General features: G+C 44.7%; 1 protein-coding gene across 2 annotated transcripts in view; it reads left to right on the top strand.

Annotated features, from left to right (window-relative positions):
- Casp10 (caspase 10) overlaps window positions 1–20892 on the top strand; it is a 30256-nt gene that overhangs the window by 400 nt on the left and 8964 nt on the right. The window contains exons 1-5 of one of the 2 annotated variants that reach the window (XM_013145231.3): window positions 131–338; window positions 1411–1868; window positions 2826–2919; window positions 14535–14670; window positions 17554–17648. In XM_013145231.3, coding sequence (XP_013000685.1) covers window positions 1522–1868; window positions 2826–2919; window positions 14535–14670; window positions 17554–17648 — 672 coding nt within the window. In that variant the 5' untranslated portion in view covers window positions 131–338; window positions 1411–1521. Of the gene's footprint in view, window positions 1–130; window positions 339–1410; window positions 1869–2825; window positions 2920–14534; window positions 14671–17553; window positions 17649–20892 lie in introns of those variants that run through there. The other variant, XM_063259548.1, reaches the window with a different exon arrangement.

Consider the following 20892-nt stretch of genomic DNA (forward strand, 5'->3'; position numbering starts at 1 on the left):
GCCGCCGGCCGCCCCCCTGGCCCGGCCGCTCCTTCGCCGGCAGCCGGGGGCGCGGGGGGCGCGGGGGGCGCGGGGGCGCGGGGGGCGCGGGGGCGCGGGGGCGCGGGGGGCGCGGGGGCGCGCCCTGTCCGTGCGGCGTCGGCTCTGCCGGGGTTCTTTGCGGTGCCAAAGAAAATGAAAGTTGAAAGCCAGGAAGGCTCCACACAGCCCTTTACCCCGGCTCGGCTCGAGGTGGGGCATCGCGTGGGCTCAGGAATTTGAGAGCCATCTGTCAACGCGGTGAGACCCCATCCGAAAAGGAGAAGACAGAAAGAGAAGCTGCCAGACGTCAAGACCAGGTGATTTATCCAAGCTGGAGGTCAGAATCTCCTGGACACCCCAAAGCCGATGATGTTTTAGACGAAGCTGTGACAAGAGCAGAGGCCCTGGACCTGGGGCTCCGGAGAGGAGGCCCCGGGACGGGACAGGACGGCTTCAGAGGGCAGCTTTGCCGCCCGTCCCTTCCTCCCCGCTCCTCTCCTTCATCCCTGTCCCTTCCTCTCCTCTGTCTCCCCTTCCCCCTCTCCTCTCCCCTTTCCTTCTGGCTTTCTTTCTCCTCACTGTGCTGCTGGGCTGGTCTTGAACTCCTGCAGGCGTTGGCGCCTGTGCCCTGTGTCTCCCCAGTGCTGGACAGGCTGCTGTGCCTGGGGCTTCTCCCAACACCAGGTCATACGTCTTCACTGCATAAAGCTAAAGAAACTCAGACAGGATCACAGGAGAGGACTTACATTATCTTATCTACCACTGTTCCACTCTTTACTATTTGTTTTTTTTTTTTTGCTCTGTATTCATTCCTTAAAAATATATATGCTCTCGTTTCTCTCAACAGTCACATTCCACATAAGTATACACCAAGCTGCTCCAGAGCACTGCTTCTCTGGTTAGGATGAAGGATTCATAGTCTACGTTGGTTTACGAGATTCATGACTTCCTAGGCTGACTTGAGCATGTTCTAGCTAGAAATGTCCTGTGGGCTGGGGTCCAGGGTTGTGGCTTCTGGGCCTGTGAGACAGAGGCTGGCTGCTCAGGTCCATAGCCTGGGACAAGGGGTCACCCCTTGAGACAGTGCTCAGATGGTTGCTCCTTCTGAAGTGGTTTCCACAGCTTCAAGTCTAGGAGACCACGTGCTACTCAGCCACTCAGTGGAAACGGGTTTGGGTATAAGAGCTCTTAAGCAGTCCCCAGGTCAGAGAGATGGCGCTGTGTCCTCTCCACTCCTGGCCTTTCCACTCGGAGAACCAGGATAAACTGAGTCCCAGCAAAAACTCCCTTCAAATCCCCATATGGAAGGTGACTTCCATTTGTTGGGGTGAAATTCTGCAGGCCATCAGATTTTGTGGTGGGGTTATAGTGACTTTTATTTTTTTGTAGGTATCTGTGGAGCCCAGAACTGGGCCAAGGAAACGTATAGGAACTCAGCAAGCTGGGAGTTATCATTCCCCAGTACTGGCCCCACCTCCGTCCTTTGAGCTCAGGTTGGCCATGGCCTTGAAACGTCAAAGTCTGGGCTCCAGTCCAGAAGAGCAAAGCGGCATGCACTTTCAGGAGATGCTTCTGAACATCGACTCGAACCTGACGGCGCAGGACGTGGAGGGCCTAAAGTTCCTCTGCACCGGCCTGGTCTTCGAGAAGCGGCTGGAGAGCTGCAGCTCGGCGTTAGATCTGTTCGACCTCCTCCTGGTGCAGGAGCTGTTCAGGGAGGATGACCCCTTCTTCCTGGCTGAGCTTCTGTATGTCATCAAGCAGCACGCGCTGCTGTCGCGCTTGGGGTACACCAGGGAGTCGGTGGAGCAGCAGCTGCCAGCCCGCGGGAGGCTGTCCCTGTTCAGGTGAGGAGATTGCAGTGCTTTGAAACGAAGCAGGAAGTCAAATCTTTTCCTCCTCTCCCTCTTTGGAGGAAAACCCAAGAGATTCTAAGTCGGGAGACCCCTGGGTTTCACCTGCTGGGGAGCCCAACAGTGGGGTCAGCTGACTCTAGACCCAGGCTGACTTGGACCAGCTTCCCTGTGCTTGGCTTGTGTCCCAAACGCCCACCCTCTGCCTCTGCATCTGACCCCTCTTCCTCGGAGACCCCAGAGCGCCCGAAGGAGGGCTAATGGAAACTTGGAATCCCATCAGCGAAGAGAAAAGTGTTGTGTGCCTCCGGGAAGGGAGCGCCATCATTCACTCCTGTCCGGTTAATGTTCTCCTGTGGGTTTGGGTGGAAATGCAGAAAAGTAAAATGTAACATAGGAGTTTTGCTCACAAGGTCACTCTGTGGGCATCGAGCTCTTCTGGGCCACATCCACTGACCTGCATCTCCACCGGAGAGCCACACCATGGGGTGCTTTGTGGCCTTGACATTCAAAGGCACAGGGTGAATTCCAGGAGGCCTCAAGTCACCTGGCATGCGGGTGTGATGTGCTGCGGGCGACACACTGGTCTCCTGGGCCTGGATGGGCCTGGCTGGGGCTGTGCCTTGCTTTCCCTGGTGAGAGTGGGTGACCCTCGGCAGGAGCCGCAAGAGAACCCTAGTTTCTTAACGGGGTCAGGAGAGGGGCAGGCACACAGGGACCGTGTTCCATGTCTTTCTGGTATAGAACAGTGCTAGCACTAGGCTCAGAGCCTGCTGTGTTATCCTAATTGAAGCAGACCGCTGACCTAGAAGTTAGGCATCTGTTTTGCATCTGTAAGGTGAGGTTCAAGGTTCTCCACTCCTGGTGTGCATTCTCTGAACGGCAGTCCTGGGTGTGGAAACCCAGACTTGCTATGTGAAGCTTCATTGTCATTTTGGATATGTGTCTTAGAAAACTGCTCTACGAGTTGTCAGAAGCTATCAGCACGAAGGAGCTGAAGGAGCTGACCTTCCTTCTGCGGAACCAGATTCCCAAAGCCCAGATGGTGAGTGGGTTGCAGAGGGCTGAGCCAGCGTGGCCTGTCCGTGGCAGTGGTCAGGAGACCTGGGCTCATGTTCTGCAGGGCAGTGGCCTCAGCATGGGGTCAGGGGTACCTGGATGCCAGTCTTGGTTCTGCTCCTGACCCTGTGTATGGGTGGGCGAGCCGGTGTGCCTGAGTCTGTTTGCCTCTGTGTCTGTGTGTGGATAAGAGCAGCTTCCCCCTTCATTTTCAGGACTTCAGCTCTCTGTCTGCTTTGTGCTGTGCAGCAGCTATTTAATTTGATGTGATGTCACTCATGATTATTGGTGTTATTTCTTGTATAATTGGGGTTCTGTGCCATCAAGAGCTCACCGCTTGTTACAGATTATGTCTTGATGTCAGATACTCATAAGCTGGGCTTTTGGAAAAGGACTGGATCATCGAAGTGATGCATCTGACTTGCTGTTAAAGGTGGTCCTGCTTGGAAGAGTCAGCTCATGCAGCAGGACCTAGAATGGTTTATCTCCTTCCCTTCTCCTTCTGCTTCCTGGGTGGCATGACCTGAGCTGATTTCCTTCACTATTAGGGTTTTACTAGAGAAAATATATAACATGAGATCCACAAATGTATAAGAAATGACAAGATTGGCTTACGATGGTCAGCCACGGAGTTGGGTGAGGAAGCATGCAGAGGGTGTTTGCACCCTGGAGGCATAGAAGAAGGATTCAATCCAAGGTTTGGAGTTCACTTTAGTGTCTCACGCAAGTCCACACCAGCAGGCTGATGGGTCTGCGACAGAAGGCCGAAGGCTCTGTGAGGAAAAGCTGCAGAGCCTACACTGGAAGCCAGGAGACGATGTCCGAGCCAAAGGTGAAGACTGGAGCTTCTCCCAAGAATGGGATGCATTCATCCTTCCTCCTTCCCTTTATACCTCTAGGTGATGAGCCACCCAGGGTGGGTCTTCTTCTACACCCTTGGGTGTAGAGTTCTAAGCCCATTTAGTTAAGCCTCTAAGTGTCTCAAATTGACCCAATCAATCAACCACTGCACTGTGTTCTTCCATGTGCTGCTTCTGCCATGGAGCCACCAGCAGAGCACAGACTGAAACCATGGACCAAAATAAGTCTCTCCTCATTTACACTGCAGGTGTCCAGTAGTGTGTCTCAGCAATGAAAAGTGATTAGGACAGTCTTGCAGCAGACTTAGTGTTTCATATATATATAAATATCTGTGTGTGAGTGTGTGTGTGTGAACCATGTTGATTTCATTTTGGTACATAGTGAGAGATTCAAGTCTCCATTCATTTGTCTGCATGTGGGCAACCAGTTTGCCCAGCACCATTTGTTAAGGAGACTTTCTTTCCTCCAGTGTATGTTTTTAGTCCGTTTGTTGCAGATCAGTTGGCTGAATGTGCTTCGGATTGTTTCTGCTTCTCTGTTCTTTTCCCTTGACCTTCATGTCTGTTTTCGTGCCAGTACCTTGCTGTTTTTATCACTGTGGCTTTGTAATATAACCTGAAATCTGGGACTGTGTTGCCTCCTGTTTTGTTCTTGTTGCTCAGGATTAGTTTTGCTGTCCTGAATCTCTTTTGGTTTCATATAAATGTTAGGATTTTTTTTGTGTGCATTCCAGGAAGAATGATATTTTGATGTGGATTGCATTCAATCAACATACCATTTTTGTTCATTTGGGCAACATTGGTTCTGCCTATCCAGATATAGGATGTCCTCTGATTTCTTTGTTTAAAGAATACTATAATTTTCATGATAGAAGTCTTTTACTTTCTTAGGTTAATTAATAGATATTTTCTTTTTTGAAGCTACTGTGAATGAATCTGTTTTCTTGATTTCCTTCTCAGTGGGTTCGCTGTTGATGTACAGGGATGCTGTTGACTTTTATGGGTTGCTTTTCCCCTTCGCTCGTTTCTTTACTGATTGCTCAGACTAAAGTTTCAAGTACTATGTTAAGAGATGTGATGAGAGTTGACATCCTGGCCGGGTGTGGTGGTGTACACCTGTAATACCAGCATTTGGGAAACTGAGACAGGAGGATCACCACAAATGCAAGGTCAGCCTGGCCTACGTAATGAGTTCAAGGCCAGTGAGAACAACATAGCAAGACCCTGTCTCTAGAAAACAAAACAAAACAAGGACTTGACATCATTTTCCTGTTCCTTATTCTTGAATTGTCTTAACTCAATTAGTTTATTGTTTTTCTTTACACTCCTTAAAATTTTATTAGTAAAAATACTTTATCTTTTTAATAAGCTCACTAAACAGCTTACTAATTTATTTTAATTTTATTTTATTTTTAAGAGGGTAAAACTAAACATAACAAAACAGAACAAAGCAGATCGGAAGAAAACAATGTAAGTAATACAGATTTTAAAGCAAGACAACAGGAGATCTACAGCGGTTACCATAATGTCTCTTGTTTTTTCTAAATAGTTGTCCGTATCTTCACTCACAATGAATAGACACAAAACAAAATAGTATTAAACTGATCAGAACAGAGTGATGAAGGCATTACAGGCCTTCAAAACCAGACAACAGAGAAGTCAACAATGGCTGCCATAATGTCTCTTGTTCTCTTCAAAATAGCTGTCTATGCCTTCATGTATGTTGAAATTAAACAATACAAAACAGACTAAAATGACTCTGAACAAAGAATAATATTATTACTGTGTTTCACAGCATGATGATACGGTATCAGCAATGGATATCATAATGTCTGTTTTTCTTCAAGGTAGCCGATTCTCGTAAACTGTTTAGGCAAAATAGTACACATGAATAAGCCTCTACATGTATACTTATCCTTTCTGTATTAGAGGGAAAAACAAAACAAATTACTAGAAAAACACATTGGTCATTAGAGAAATGCAAATTAACACCACAGTACGAGTCTATCTCACTCCAGAAAGAATAGTCAGGATAAAGAAAACCACCAAGAACAAATGCTGGAGAGGCTATGGAGAAAAAGGAACTCTCCTGCACTGTTTGTGGAAGTGCAGATTGTGCAACCACTGTGGAGGTCAGGCTGGAGGTCCTGAAAACGCTGGGACTGGAAGCCCCCTTTGACCCAGCTATTCCACTTCTAGGCATATTCCCAGAAGAACTGAAGACATCATACCACAGTGATATATGCGCACCCATGTTTATAGCAGCATGATTTGTAATAGCTAGATCTTGGTTTGTTTGTTTGTTTGATTTTTTGAGACAGGGTCTCTCCGCAGTTCAGGCTGGCCTTGAGTTCACTTTGTAGCCTAGGCTGGTTTTGAGCTCACAACAATCCTCCTGCCTCAGCCTCCCAAGTGTTGGGATTACAGGTATGAACCACCACAGCATGCTAGTGGTATTTTGATTAGGATTGCATTAAATCTCCATAACAATTTTGGGAGAATGGCCATTTTCACAATATTTCTTCTTCCTATCCATGAACAAGGGATGTCTTTCCATTTTCTGAGGTGCTCTTTGATTTTTTTCAGAGTATTATAATTTTCCCTGAATAGATCTTATACTTCTTTTGTTAGTATTTCATTTTTTTGGATGCTATTGTGAAGGGTGTGGCTTCTCTCTCAGTGATTTTGTTGTTTGTGTATAGGAAAGCTATTGATTTTTGAGTGTTGAATTTGTATCCAGCTACATTACTGAATTTATTTATTATACCTGGGAGTCTTTCAATGGAGTTTTGGGGATCTTCTATGAGGAATATCATGTCATCTGCAAATAATGATAATTTAACTTCTTTTCCTATCCTTATACTATCTGGCTAGTATTTCCAGCACTATACTGAATAGGAGTAGTGATAATGGACATTCTTTTCTTGTTCCTGATTTTAGGGCAAAGGCTTTCAGTTTCTGGCCATTTAATATGATGCTGGCTGTTGGTTTGTCATAGATGGCTTTTATTAAATTGAGGTAAAGACCATCTATTTCAATTTTCTGGAAGGTTCTTATCATTAATAAGTATTAGACCTTATCAAAAGCTTTTTCTGCATCTATAGAAATGATCATGTGATTCTTACGTTTTGGCTCCATTGATATGGTGGATTACATTTATTGATTTGTGTATGTTGAACCATCCTTGCATTCCTGGGATGAATCCCACTTGGTCGTGGTGTATAATCTTCTTGATGACTTGCTGCATTCTGTTTGCCAATATTTTGTTGAGAATTTTTGCATCTGTGTTCATTAGGGAGTTGGCCTGTAGTTCTCTTTTTTGGTTGGGTCTTTCTCTGGTTTTAGTATTAGAGTTATACTTGCTTCCAGGAATGAGGTAGGGAGAATTGCTTCCCTTTCAGTTTCATTGAAGAGTTTGAAGGTGTTGGCATTAAGTCTTTTTTGAATTGCTTATAGAATTGTGCAGTGAATCCGTCTGGACCTGGGCTTTTCTTTATTGGTAAGGATTTAATTGCATTTGCAATTTCATTAACTGAAATTGGGTTATTCAGCAGTTTTACATCTTTTTTTTTTTTTTTTTTTTTTTTATTGGTACCAGGGATTGAACTCACAACTGCACGCTTGCAAGGCAGGCGCTTATGCTGCTGAGCTAAATCCTCAGCCCCAAATTTTTCATCTTCTTGATCCAGCTTTGGTAATTCATAAGTTTCTAGGAATCTGTCCATTTCTTCTGTGTTATCAAGCCTATGAAAGTAGAGGTTTTTGAAGTAGGTATTGACGATCTTCATTATTTCCACAGTGTAGTGATTTCACCCTTTCATTCCTTATTGCATGAATTAGAGTTTTTTCTTTCCTTTTTAAAATGAGGTTGGTTAGGGGCTTATCAATTTTATTTATTCTTTCAAAGAACCAACTCTCTGATTGATTGATTCTTTGTATTGTTTTCTTAGTCTCTACTGCATTGATTTCTGCTCTGATCTTTATAATTTCCTCCCTTCTTTTGGCTTTGGGCTTGAATTGCTCTTCTTTTTCTAGATGTTTGAGGTGTAGCATCAGGTTGTTTATTTGTGTTCATTCTGTTTTTCTGATGTGAGAATTCATCACAATAAATTTTCCTCTGAGGGCTTTCATTGCATCCTATAGGTTCTGGTAAGTTGTATTCATATTTTCATTTGCTTATAGATATTGTTAAATTTCTTCTTTTAGTGGGGCATGATGGTTCATGCCTGTAATCCCAGCACTCAGGAGGCTGAGACAGGAGGATCACTGCGAGTTCGAGACCAGCCTAGGCTACAAAGTGAGCTCAAGGACAGCCTGAACTGCATAGCGAGACCCTGTCTCAAAAAGACAAAAAAAAAAAAAAAATCTTCTTTAATTTCCTCTGTGACCCACTGATTGCTCAGGAGTGTATTATTCAATTTCCATGTGTTTGGGTTTTTTTTGCAATTGTCTTGGTCATTAATTTCTAGTTTCATGGAGCTATGATCTGATCGCATGCATGGGATAATTTCAGTTCTTTTGCATTTACTTAAGCATGTTCTATGGGCTAGTATATAGTCTATTTTAGAGAATGTTCCCTGTGCTGCTGAGAAGAATGTGTATTCTGATATTGTTGGGTGGAACACTCTGTACACATCCACCAAATCCATTTGTTCATAGGTGTGATTTAGTTCTGTTATTTCTTTGCTGATTTTTTGTCTATTGATCTGTCTCTTTGTGCCAATGACATGTTAAGGTTTCCTGTTATAATTGTGTTATTGCTTATTTGATTTTTCATTTCTGTTAATATTTGTTTTGTATAGCTGTGTGCTCCTGAATTTGGTGCATATATATTTAGGGTGGTTATCTTTTCCTCTTGAACTTTTTTCCTAACTGGTATGTAGTGACCTTCTTTATCTTTTTTGATCATTCTTGGTTTGAAGTTCACATTGTCTGCAAACAGAATAGCTATCCCCACTTTTCTTTGGGTTCCTGTTGCATAAAGTATTGTTTTCCATCCTTTGACTTTCAGTCTGTGAGTTTCCTTTTGGGTTAGATGGGTTTCTTGTTACAGCATATGGTTGGATGTTGTTTCTTGATCCATTCTGCCAGTCTGTTTCTTTTAATTGGTAAATTGAGGCCATTTACATTAATGGTTATAACTGATATATATTGGTTCATTTTTAACATGTTATCTTTGTGCTGTTGATTCTTTACCTTTCCACTCTGTTTAATCGTCTGCCTTGATTAGTGGTTTTTTCCTATGTCTATCTAGACTGTCTTTCAGTATTCTTTGCAGGGTTGGTTTGGCGATCATGAAATTCCTCAGCTGTTCTTTCTCATTTCTTATTTCGCCATCCATTTTGAAGGACAGTTTTGCATCATACGTCAATCTGGGTTGGAAGTCATTTTCCTTTAGGATCTGAAATACTTCACTCCATGCCCTTCTTGACTTCATTGTGTTGAGAAGTCTGCTGTGATTCTGATAGCTTTTCCTTTATAGGTTATCTGTCTCTTCTCTCTAACAGCTTTTAATATTCTATTCTTATGTTGGATTTCTAGGATGGTGATTATTATGTATGGGTGTAGTTTTATTTTGGCTATTTGGAGTTCTATATGCTTCACTTATCTGCATTCCAGTTTCCATTCTAATGTTTGGGAAATTTTCAGCTCTTACTTTGGTAAATATCCTCTTGATATCACTTGTGTTGTCACCTTTTTCATTTATACCTATCAATCTTATGTTGTTTTTCTCTGCATTATCTTGCAGCTGTTGAATAGTTATTTCCTGATTCCTTGTTATTTTTAAAAGATCTTTCCTTTCCTGTTCACTAGCTGCAATCTTGTCTTTGAGGTCTAAAAGTCCATCTTTACTTTTTTTTAAATTTTATTTTAAAGAGGGTAAAATTAAACAGAACAAATCATAAGAAAACAATGTAAGAGACACAGATTTCAAAGACAACTGGAGATCTTCACTGTCTACCACATTGTCTCCTGTTTTCTTCCAAATAGTTGTCTATATGTTCATATACAGTGAATTCATAAAAAACAAAATAGTATAAAACTGATCAGAACAGGATGATGAAGGCATTTTAGGTCTTCAAAACCAGACAATAGGGAAGTCAACAATGGCTGTCATAGTGTCTCTTCATTCTCTTCAAAATAACTGTCCATACCTTCATGCATGTTGAAATTAAACAAAATGAAACAGACTAAAATCACTCTGAACAAAGCATAATAGTATTGCTAGATTTTGCATCATGATGCTACAGAATCAGCAGTGGGTACCTTAGTGTCTCTTTTTCTTCAAAGTAGCTGTTCATTTCATCATGCATTATATAATCGATTTTCATAAACTGTTTAGAAGTTCTACACATGCATGAGTCTCTACATGTATACTTATTCTTTCTGTATTTCTATCTTCACTTTTGTTGAGGTGGTTTTTGCCAACTTCTGATGGAATTTTGATTTCCTGTACATCTCTTTGAATCTGCTTCATGCATTGTGTTTATTTCTTATATTGTTCATTCAAGGTTTCCATCATGTGTCATATGATCAGTTCTCATAAACTGTTTACAGATTCTACACATGCATGAGTCTTAACATGTATTTCTATCTTTTCTGTATTAGAGAGAGAAACAAAACAAAGCATGGCAAAACAAAACATATTCCTATAAACACATGAAATGAAATAAACATATAAGACCATTGTACAAATCGTTCTGCCATAGTTCCTGTGTTGTCTCTTGTTATCTCCAATAGAATTGGCTATATCATCAGACATAGTATAATTGAATATGTCAGTACATAACAGTATTAATAAAAACACAACTTTATATATAGTATAGAACTTCAAAAACCAGCAGTTATAAAACCAGAATGTGTATTGTAGAGTCTTGTCATCTTCAGTGTAGTTGCCTATACTCTCAGACTTGATACTATCAATCATATCAGTTTTGAATAAAATCTTCTCTGCCTCATTTCTGTTATGCTCTTTTTTTGCCATTAGTTGTCTGCTTGTCTTCTTCATTCTGTTTTCTGCTGCATTCATTGAGGCCTCTCTGCCACTGTTCCTGGAGTCCTAGTACTTTTCTCTCTCTCTAGAATGTCCTGCAGTATTCTCCGTAGAGTTGAGTTGGTGGTTGTGAATTTCCCAAGTTCCTTTTTGTCTTGGAAGCATCTTGTTTCTACATTAATTTCTAGAGACAGTTTACCAGGATATATCAATCTGGGCTGGAGGTTATTTTCTTTGAGGGCTTGGAATATTTCACTCCAGGCTCTTCTTGACTTGATGGTTTGTGTTGAGAAGTCTGCCATTATTCTGATGGGCCTTCCTCTGTAGGTTATCTGTTTCTTTTCACTAACAGCTTTTAATATTCTGTTCTTATATTGAATTTCTGGGATCTTGATTATTATATGCCTGGGTGTAGCTCTGTTTTGGTTCTAGGTGGCTGGAGTTCTGTATGTCTCATATATCAGAATATCATTTCCTTTTCCTATGTTTGAGAAGTTTTCCTTAATTATTTCTGTGAATAACCTTTGTAGTTCTTTTGTTTGTAGCCCAGCTTCTTCATTCACATTCTTTATTCTCAAGTTATAGATCCTTTTGTCATCTTCTAGCCTTTGTATTGTTACTGCTTGTTTCCTTGTTATTTTTAAAAAGTTTTCCCTTTCATAATCCCACATTGCAAAGTTGTCCTCCAGTTTGGATAATCTATCCTTTGTTTCTTTCAAGCTGATTTGCCATCTTTCCATAGAGTTTTTAATTTCCTGGTGCTCTCGTTGAATCTGCTTCATGTATTCTATATTTTGTTTATATTCTTTACCAAATGGTTCTCTCCTGTGTTTGAGTTCCTCCTTTCTTCCATCTGTGTCTGCTTGAGGGGTGTTTAGTATCTCTTCTATTAATCTTCTTATATCTTGTTTTATTTGGCTAAATATTTCACTTTTGAACTCATCTATGAGGTCCCGAATATATCTCTTTTGTCCACTGGTGCGGTGAATGATATTGCATGTTTGCTGTTCTCATTCTCCTTTGTATTTACCTGTCCTGGGTCAGTGTTCTCAGGGTTGGGACCTGGGGACTTTTTGTTGTTGCTTCCTCTTCCCATCTTTTTTGCTTCTTCCAGGAGGCCCCAGTTTCTTTCTTTGTTGGTTACAATTCTTCTGAAGCATGCTGGCTAGGTGACCCTGCACACTGCAGTGTGCTAGTGAGTTGCAGACAGGGACAGCGTATGCCGGCCCCTCCCCTCCAGATCAGTCAAGCTGCTGTGGCCTGCACTACTGTATTACTTTGCTCAGCCTCCCCTCTGGACCAGCCAAACCTCTGAGGCCCCACTGGGCCAGTGTGGTTAGTGTGCACCACGAGTCACGTGACCCAGGTCTAGCTCACTCCACCAATCCCATTCGGGAAGGGAACAATTGACTGAAGTCACTGCTGCCCCTTGTATTTCCCAGTCCTGCCCGGTCCCAGAATATCGTCTGCCGGAGCCCCCCTATTTATGGAATGGCTCCACTCCCGTCACTCACCACAGGTCGATGTAGGCTCCCCGCCAACTCAGCTCTCCATTTGACTCGCTGACCCTCGAACTCAATGTAACTGAGCCTCCAGTGAGTCTAAGCGGCGGGACCTCGGACGGCTCGGCAAGTCACGGTGGGATCCTGGCCAGTCACGGCATTGGCCAGTGGCGGCAGGACCTCGGATGGTTGGCAAGTCGCCTTAATTTCTTCTTGGAACGAGAGAATCCATCTCTGTTTGGGGCTCCCCACTCTGTATTATGTTGAATTCTAAGTTGACTATATCAGTCCCAAGAAAAACTGAAAAAAACAAAAAGACAAAGCACCAAAGAATGGACCTCCTCTGCAACAGAGAAATGAGTTCAGAATATTCCTCTGTGTTTTTTAATAAGTGACTTTTTTTCAAGACCTGTAGTATTGGAGTCCACCAGATATGAGGGAGGGATAGCAAGTCACAACTAGGATGTATTTGTTTCTGCACTCACGTGTGTGTGTGTGTGTGTGTGTGTGTGTGAGTGTGTGCTGAGAACTGTCTGATTTTCCTGCGGGATAGGTAAAGCATGGTGTGGTATCTGCCTTGAGGCTGTATTAATTCCCCTTTAGTGGCTCTTCACACTTGTACTCCTGTGTATGCCTCAGGTCACTGCTTTGTCTGTCTAGTCTTATGGCTGTGGAATTGTTCTCCCTACCTGAGCTCCAGCAGCCTCTCTGTCCGTACACCTAAGGACATGGCAACTGTCCACACTGAGCAGTATCCCTGCTCATGTGGCAGATGAACAGAGCAAACAGACCAGTGAGGCCCGTGCTGGAAGGAGGCAGTGAAGAGGGTCACACAGCTTAACGCCAGCACTTTCAGACCCAGCCCTCTCAGAAAACCACATGCAAGCAACTTGGTTTCTCACTGCAAAGAGCAGGACCCTGTGTCCTTCCCCGCCTGCTTAACCTTCTCAGGGCATCGGGGACTGTCTCTGTGGTCATCTCCTACCCAGTCACTGCATTAAGGTGATACCAGAGGCCCTGAAGTGTATCATTCTGTGAATTCTGATTTCTGAAGTAGCTTGGTCTTAAACAATAAGACAATGGCACCTGATTCTATCACTGCTTGGAATGCTAGTCACTGAGAAGACTGTGCTCCCTTCCACCTCCATATGTAAATCGACTTTAAAATAATAGTGTTGATGTGTGAGCCCTCCGAGAAACTTCATACATAAAAAACTTCCAAATTGAAATTATTTCAAAAGGTTTCCTCCCTCATTTCTTTGGTGTCCCTACTTTGCCAGTTCCTTAACTATGTCACACAGAATCATCAGTTGGAAGCAGGGACACTCAATATTTAATACGACAGACTTTGACATCAGGTGACACCAGCCCTGCACCAATTAGCTTTGTGATGCTGCGTGAATTACTGGACCTCTCTGTGCCTCTGTTATTATTATTATTATTTTACTTTTTGTCTTTTTGAGACAGGGTTTCACTATGCAGCTCAGGCTGGTCTTAAACTCACTCTAGTCAGGCTGGCTTCCACCTCACAGTGACCCTTCTGCCTCAGTCTCCTGTGTGTGGGGTTACAGGTGTGTGCCAATATGCCCAGCCCAATTATTAATTATTATTTTTAAAATGGGGATTATAGCATTTTTTCTCCTCCTCCTCTTCGTTGAAGTTTACTGAGGATTGAACTCAGGCCTTTCACACTGAGCTTCATCTTCATTCATTTCTATTTGTATAGTTTTTACTTTTTTAAAAATTTTATTTAAAAGGAAAAAGAGAAAAAACAAAACAAAACAAAGCAGTGTAAGGGTACAAGTAATACAGAACTACAAAAAAAAAAATCACCAGTTAATAGATTACACATTATCATCTTAGAGATAGTTGCTATGTATAGTTTTTACTTTAAGACAGGGTCTCACTGAGCTGCTAAGGCTGAGCTTAAGCTTGTCCTCCTCCCTCAGCCTCCCAGAGCATGGGGATTATAGGCGTGCACCATTGTGCCTGGCTCTCTGGGTTGTTTTGAGGTTAACATGCAGCAAGCGCTGTGCCTGGGGTGCAGAGTTGTGTAGAGCTGGCTCTGGTGTCAGTATTGACGGGTAGACACTTGCTTGATGACACTTCTTTTCCACATGATTGGGCCCCTTGAGGGTACGTACTGTGTTTATCACTCAGAACCTGGTGCTTGAGGCCAGCTACAGGGTTAACACGACAGCTACTCGGGCGGCAGGCCGGTATGACTGTGTCGATTCTCTTGCAGACTTCCCTAGGTTTGCTGTTGTGTCTAGAGAAGAACAGAGTAATAGAGGAAGACAATCTGAGTGTTCTGGAGGAGGTCTTTACAAAGGTTATACCCAGCCTTGGGAAAAAGATAGAGAACTACAAAAGAGAGGAAGGTGAGTAGTTCACACATGTGCCAGACCATGGGGGTTCTTTGCTTTGGTACCAGGAATCTAATTCAGGACCTTGAGCTTGCCAGCAGGTGCTGTCCACTGAGCCACATCCCCGATTCTGTGGGAATTCTTAAAGCGACTGGTCACATGTGGTGTCTCTCGCTTTCATAATACCCTCTTAGGAAAGCCAGGGACATCCCTGTTTATTCTTTCAGGATGTGTTTGCAGGCTGCACACTCGCCCAGGTGTTATTTGTCAGTTGGAGGTGGAGCAGGCTGAGGGCCAACATCCCGCGCCCTGGAGCGTATGCTCCAGGTGGGTGAGGTTCATTCTAGATGATTTTATCATCGTGTTTGAAACAAGGTCTCGCTATGTAGTTCAGGCTGGCCTCAAACTCTTAGCCTCCAGAGTGTAGGGTGAGCATCACCATGCCTGACGCTTCTGATTTTTTTTTTTTTTTTTTTTTTTTTTTGGTACCAGGAGTCAAACTCAGGACCTTGAGCTCTGCAGGCCCGTGTTGCTTAGCTATATCCCTGGGCTGCTTCCGATTTTTATATAGAAAATTGTTTCTGATGAAATAAACTTAAGGAGCGATGGGATTAAGAGTGGGCTCCGCAGAGCCAGGAGGCCAGTACTCTACTAGTGAGTGATGTCCCTGCTCAGGTCTCACTTTTCCTTCTGTGAAGTGGGTGTGATGACATGTCCACCCCAGAGGTATTGTTGAGAACCGAGGGAGATAGCTCCTGTAAAATTCTTGTCTGGCATTCGACACACATGCCGTCATGGGCTGTGCTGCTCAGAGAAGGAGGCCACACAGGTTTTCGTATCCTGGAAATTGCTGCCAGAACATTGTGCCTTGCTTCATCTGTCTTGGGAAGGTCTTGGATGTGGTCCAGGGTGGCACCTGTCTGGCTGCCTCCCCCATGTCACTAACTAACTAACTGGGTTTTTCTGAGCCCATCTCTCACTGTTGCACACGAGCTCCAGTGTAACGCCTCGTGGCCTCACCCGGAAGCTCCGCTCCACACGGTGACCTGGCGGGTGAGTCAGGCAGGAGGGCGAGCTCCTCGGGTAAACATGAAACCAGCTGAACGGAAGCCGAGAGTTCAGCGGAGACAAAGTGAGTTGAGGACAAAATATAGGTGGTTGAACTGACAAATCACAAACAATAACAGAAATAGTGAATGTGTGATTTGAGTAAAATTTATGGCAAATAAGAGGGGCTCTCACCATCGTATTATCAAGTGTAAAATAAAAAGTGTAAAGTAAAAAGGATGTTGGATGCTCATGTGAACTCCGCGTTTCGATTTCCGTATTTCTTATGTATCAGCTCAGGTGAGCTCTGAAGGGTGGCTTTCCCTCCGGGTCACACGTCATTTTCCTGCCCCGTGGCTGCAGGGCAGGGCTTGTGGGCCCTGGAGACCTGGTTACCGTTACATTTGCCTGGGTGACGGCAGGACTGAGCTTTGAGGCAGGAGAGTGCTAGTTCTGGCTTTTTAAAAGCCTGCCTCTGGACGGCTGCCTCCGGATGTCGGTCGTTACTAACATGTTAGCGTCAGCACTGCACAGCCGTCAGTGTCTGCCTCCTGTTAGGACTGAAAAGAAAGTAGGTGTGCAGAGTTCAGATGTTTCTGGAAGTGTGACCCAAAGTCCAAGTCCACTGTGTCTGACTGGGACTTGAGCTTTAGTACGGATCCCGCCTAGTTTTCATTTTTATCACCTGCCTTTGTTTATTTAGTTGTGGCTGTGGGGATCTGTCATATGGCGTATGGCAGGGGTGGGGCGGGAGCCGGGGGTGGGCGCTGTCCCCCTGAGCTGCACCCTCAGCTCTGGCTCACTTTTGGAGTCTTTTGGCCTGCTTTAGTGTTGTAAATGCATCATGAGGAAAATACATCTAACTACAGTGGATTCAAATAAAACCTCAAGTAATGAGAACAGCACAGAGTGCAGAAGACCAGAGCCTCTCCCTCCTCCACTGCTGACCTCTTTTTCTGAGGTGACCACCAGAGCGTATTCTTATAGGCTTTCTCCTATGAACAACCACGTGTGTGTGTGTGTGTGTGTGCACGCGCGTGTGTATCTTCTATTCACTTATTTGAGACAGGGTCTTGTTTGGTAGTTCAGACTGGCCTTGTACTCACTGTGTAGCCAGGTGGTCTCCAATTTGTGGCGATCCTCCTGCCTCAGCCTCCCAACTACTGAGACTACAGATGTGTGTGTGTCACCATGCCTGGCTCCAGTACATATTTAACTAAACCATTCAATCATATTTTGTAATTTTCTCTTTCCCCACCTGTTACAGCTGATGTTTTTCCTGAATACAGTTCACATATAGTCAGCTCACTCTTATGAGTAGTTTCAAAGAAATGTACTTTATGGATATGATACATATTCATTTAGATATCACGTTCAAAGAGGTTTTCTTTTTTCTTTCGTTTTTGTGCTGCTGTTATAGTTTGACTCCTGATAATCATTTTCAAAGTAATTCAAATGTTTTTGGATTCTTTAGCTGTCTATAATCTGGCATATTAATCAAGCACCATAACTCCTGAAACAGTACTCAGTAAAATGTATAGTGATTTTTTTTGTACTAAGAATCATACCTAGGATCTCATGCTTGGCAGGTGCCTTTATCTCCAGCAAAGTATATAGTGATTTTAAGGAATTAATAAAATTATAAACCTAACAAAAACATAAAACATCGCCATATATCGACAACAAAACATTCACAGGTTCACCTTCTCCTGGGTGTGGGTGTAGACATCTGTGAGCAGAGCCGTGATGGTTGCAAGCTCTGGTTACTTCTGATGGTGCTTTTGAAGGTACTGTCTGGGATGCTGCGAGCCAGCAGTGACTCTGTTTCCCTGTCTGTGATTTTATTGCCAGCTGCCCAGAAAGCGATGTCTCCTGCAGACCTGCGCCCCGGAGAGGAGGAGGTGTTTTCCGGGTCAGATGTTAAACAGTTCCTTGCAGCCCTACCGGTAGGTTCAGGGTGTGCGGGTCATCAGGCTCCCCACGGCAGGACAGGGAGGGCAGGCGGAGCGGCTGCCAGGAGACTGATTTCTCCTGGGCGCTTGTGATGAGGGCTGAGGTCCCCGGCCGGCTTCATGACCCTGGCAGCACAGGCCTGAGCAGGGTCCCGGCTTGGTGCACGTCCACCCAGCAGGGGAGGTGGGTTCCTGGCCTCTGCAGAGCTCCGCCAAGGGCGGGCGGTACACCTGTGGGGACCCGCTCTGTCCCCACCAAGGCTTCGGTCCCTCACACCAGCCCTCTCTAGCCAGCATCTGAATGAAATCATCTTGGTTCTGCAAATTTTTTATTTTAGTTTTGTTTAAATCATGATAAAATACGTAAAGCAAAACTTACTGTTTTAACTTTTAATTTGTGGCAAAATGCACACAACACACCAATTTACCATCTTAACCATTTAAAACACTTAATTATGATAAAACACACATTACATAAAATTTACTGACATCCTCAGAACTTTTTCATATTCTGAAGTGAAACTGTATCCATTACAACTCCCCCCTCCCCTGTTCCCCCTGCAGCTCTGCCTTCTGGCTAAACTTCTGACTCCTAGATGGAAGGGCTGTGGGGCGCGGCTCCCTGGGGCGCTGGGAGTTGAACCCAAGGCGACTGTGCCTTGCCCACCACCGAGCCTCGCCCAGCCCCATGCGGTGCTCGTGAGGGCCACCTTGGCTTGAAATCTGTGAGGTCTACCATGTTGTCGCACATTTCACAACTTCCTTTTCGGGGTTTTTTGTTTTGTTTTTTGCCTTTTTGGAGACAAAAAGCTGTGCAGTTCAGCTGGCCTTGAGCTCACTTTGTATCCCAGGCTGGTCTCAAACTTGCAATGATCCTCCTGCCTCAGCCTCCAGAGTGCTGGGATTACAAGCATGAACAACCACGCCCAGCTCCTCTTCTCCTTAAGGCTGAATGATACTCCACTGTGTCCCTGCCACCCCATTGTGAATAACGCTGCTAAAAACAAGGGAAAAGATGTCTCTGTGAGACCCTGCTTTCAATTCTTCTGGGTAAACACACAGAGTGAGATGCTGGATTCTGATTTGCCGAGGCACAGGTCTCTACAGCGGCACCTCCGTTTGACATTCCCGCCTTGTGTGTGGGCCTCAGTTTCTCCACTCCTCTCCAGCCCTCCTGTTCTCTTTTTTGAATCACACCTACCCTGGAATGTGGGGCAGTGCCTCACTATGGCTTTGTCTGCCTCGACCTGGAGACTGGTGGTATTGGGTGTCCGCGGGTGTTTTCAGCCCTGTAGGAGTTCACTTTGGAGAAATGTTTCCTCCAGCACAGAGACTGTCTTCCCAGGGGGCTGTTTGTAGTGGTTTTTTGTTTTATTCTTAAAAAATTCTGTTATAGATGCTTTACCCTTTTCATATTTTGATAGTTAGAATATTAAAGCTTGGAAATAATTTCAACCTTATGGAAAATTTGAAAGAATGTGAATAATTCACAGAAACCACTGTGCTGTTTGCACGCTCCGCCCACCTTCTGGTGATGTTTCCTGCTGTGTTTTGTGATCGCTGTCTCTGACACGATCTCCATCTCTCCGCTTGTGCTCGCACAGATGCACACATTTATTTCTGAACTTTTTAAAAGTTACTGCACTATATCAAGCTTCTGTACCCCTGCAGGCCCCAGTGTGCGTTTCCGAGGAAGAAAGTCAGCCATTTGCCAAATGGCACAGTCATGGTGCTGCAAAGCTAGTAAAGTGCTCCTTTCTATCAAGCTGATGTCCGACCCAGGGCTGTCTGTTGACACAGCGCTTCTCACACCCTCTCAGTGAGGGCGGCAGTGACACCACACCGGCCCCGTCATCATCCCTCTAGCCTCCTTTAACCATTCTGGGATTTACTTTTCTTTACTTTTTTCATTGATGTTTCAGACTTCTTTAAATCATGAATGTATCTACAACATTTTTTTCTCTTTCCTCGTTTGGGGTTATTCAGAGCCGGCTTGGAGGCAGCGGAGGATCCATTTGCCTGAGGCTGCCGGCCTCCTCCAGTGACAGGAATGCGGGGTTCCTCCACCGTTCATTTAAAAAGCCCCACTTTCCTCATTTCTGGTGTCTGTTGCCCTTGGTTAGATTCAGGCTACGTGTTCGGCCCCATCAGGGGACTGCACCCGGAGGAACACGGTGGTCCTGACACCGGCTGCTGGTGGGTGCTGCTCATTCAGTCGAGGTGCCTGAGCTCTTCATGCTGGGGCTCACATGTCGGTAGTTGCCCAGGGAGTATTTGCTCTGGGGCCCCCTGAAGTTACCCAAATCTGAAGTCTCTCCTCTACCGCACACGTCAGGTCCCTTCTAGGTTACTTACATACCGAACGCCAAGTGTAGACGCTGCGTGAACACCATGTTGTAGTAGAAAATAAGGACCAAGTGTGCACATTTGGTTCAAATGCAATTTCTCTTTTGAATATTTTTCCATTTTGGTTGGGTAAATCTTCAGGGGCCAAGTGACTGCGTTTTCCATGCACTTAATAAGTGGGTGCTGGGAGACACTTTTAGACTTCATAAACGTGCTTTGCGTAAAAACTTCCTCCGGGTCGAGCAGCCATTGGCGATGTGTGTGTCTGCTGGCCGTTTGTCTGTGGTCTAGGGTTTCATATGTTGACTGCGGTTCTGCGTGCCCGACACCAGTGTTCTCTCCACACTTACAGTTTGCAGTCACCAGGCACACTTGTTTGACGGCCGACTTGGTTAACGATCGAGTTTGGACTCTGGACCTCGTCGGCTGTGTGGACTTATGACCTGCCGTGTTTTGGCACAGTTTTGTACACTGGGACACACAGGAGTCCAACCCTGCACTCCTCAGTCCTGTGGACCTGGATAGAGGCACCTGCACTGAGCACTGGACCGACCTCAGTCACAGTTAGGATCTGTGCCCCAGGACCAAGGGCTGGGCTTGCTGGGCTCTCTACAAAGTGGCTGGGAGGAGAAGAAAAGCTGCACATTGTGTTTTCCTGTTACTATCGTGTGACAGATAACCCCTCGGGAGCTTCCTGTCTCTATTCTGATTCTTCACAGAGGACCTACGGGGTTTGAAGGGACCTTAGCAAGCCGTGCGATGCCATTAGCCTCAAAGCGCAGCTGAGCCGGTTCCTGTGGTGCTCAGACTTTTGCCCTGCCCAAATTAGGTCTCGGGTCTCTCTTTTTCCGCTCTCTTCTTTTTTTTTTTTTTTAACTTTTTATCGGTACCG

This window comes from Cavia porcellus, unplaced genomic scaffold (assembly GCF_034190915.1).
Source record: "Cavia porcellus strain 051 isolate PalLab524CR breed Dunkin Hartley unplaced genomic scaffold, mCavPor4.1 scaffold_12, whole genome shotgun sequence".
Classification (NCBI taxonomy): domain Eukaryota; kingdom Metazoa; phylum Chordata; class Mammalia; order Rodentia; family Caviidae; genus Cavia; species Cavia porcellus.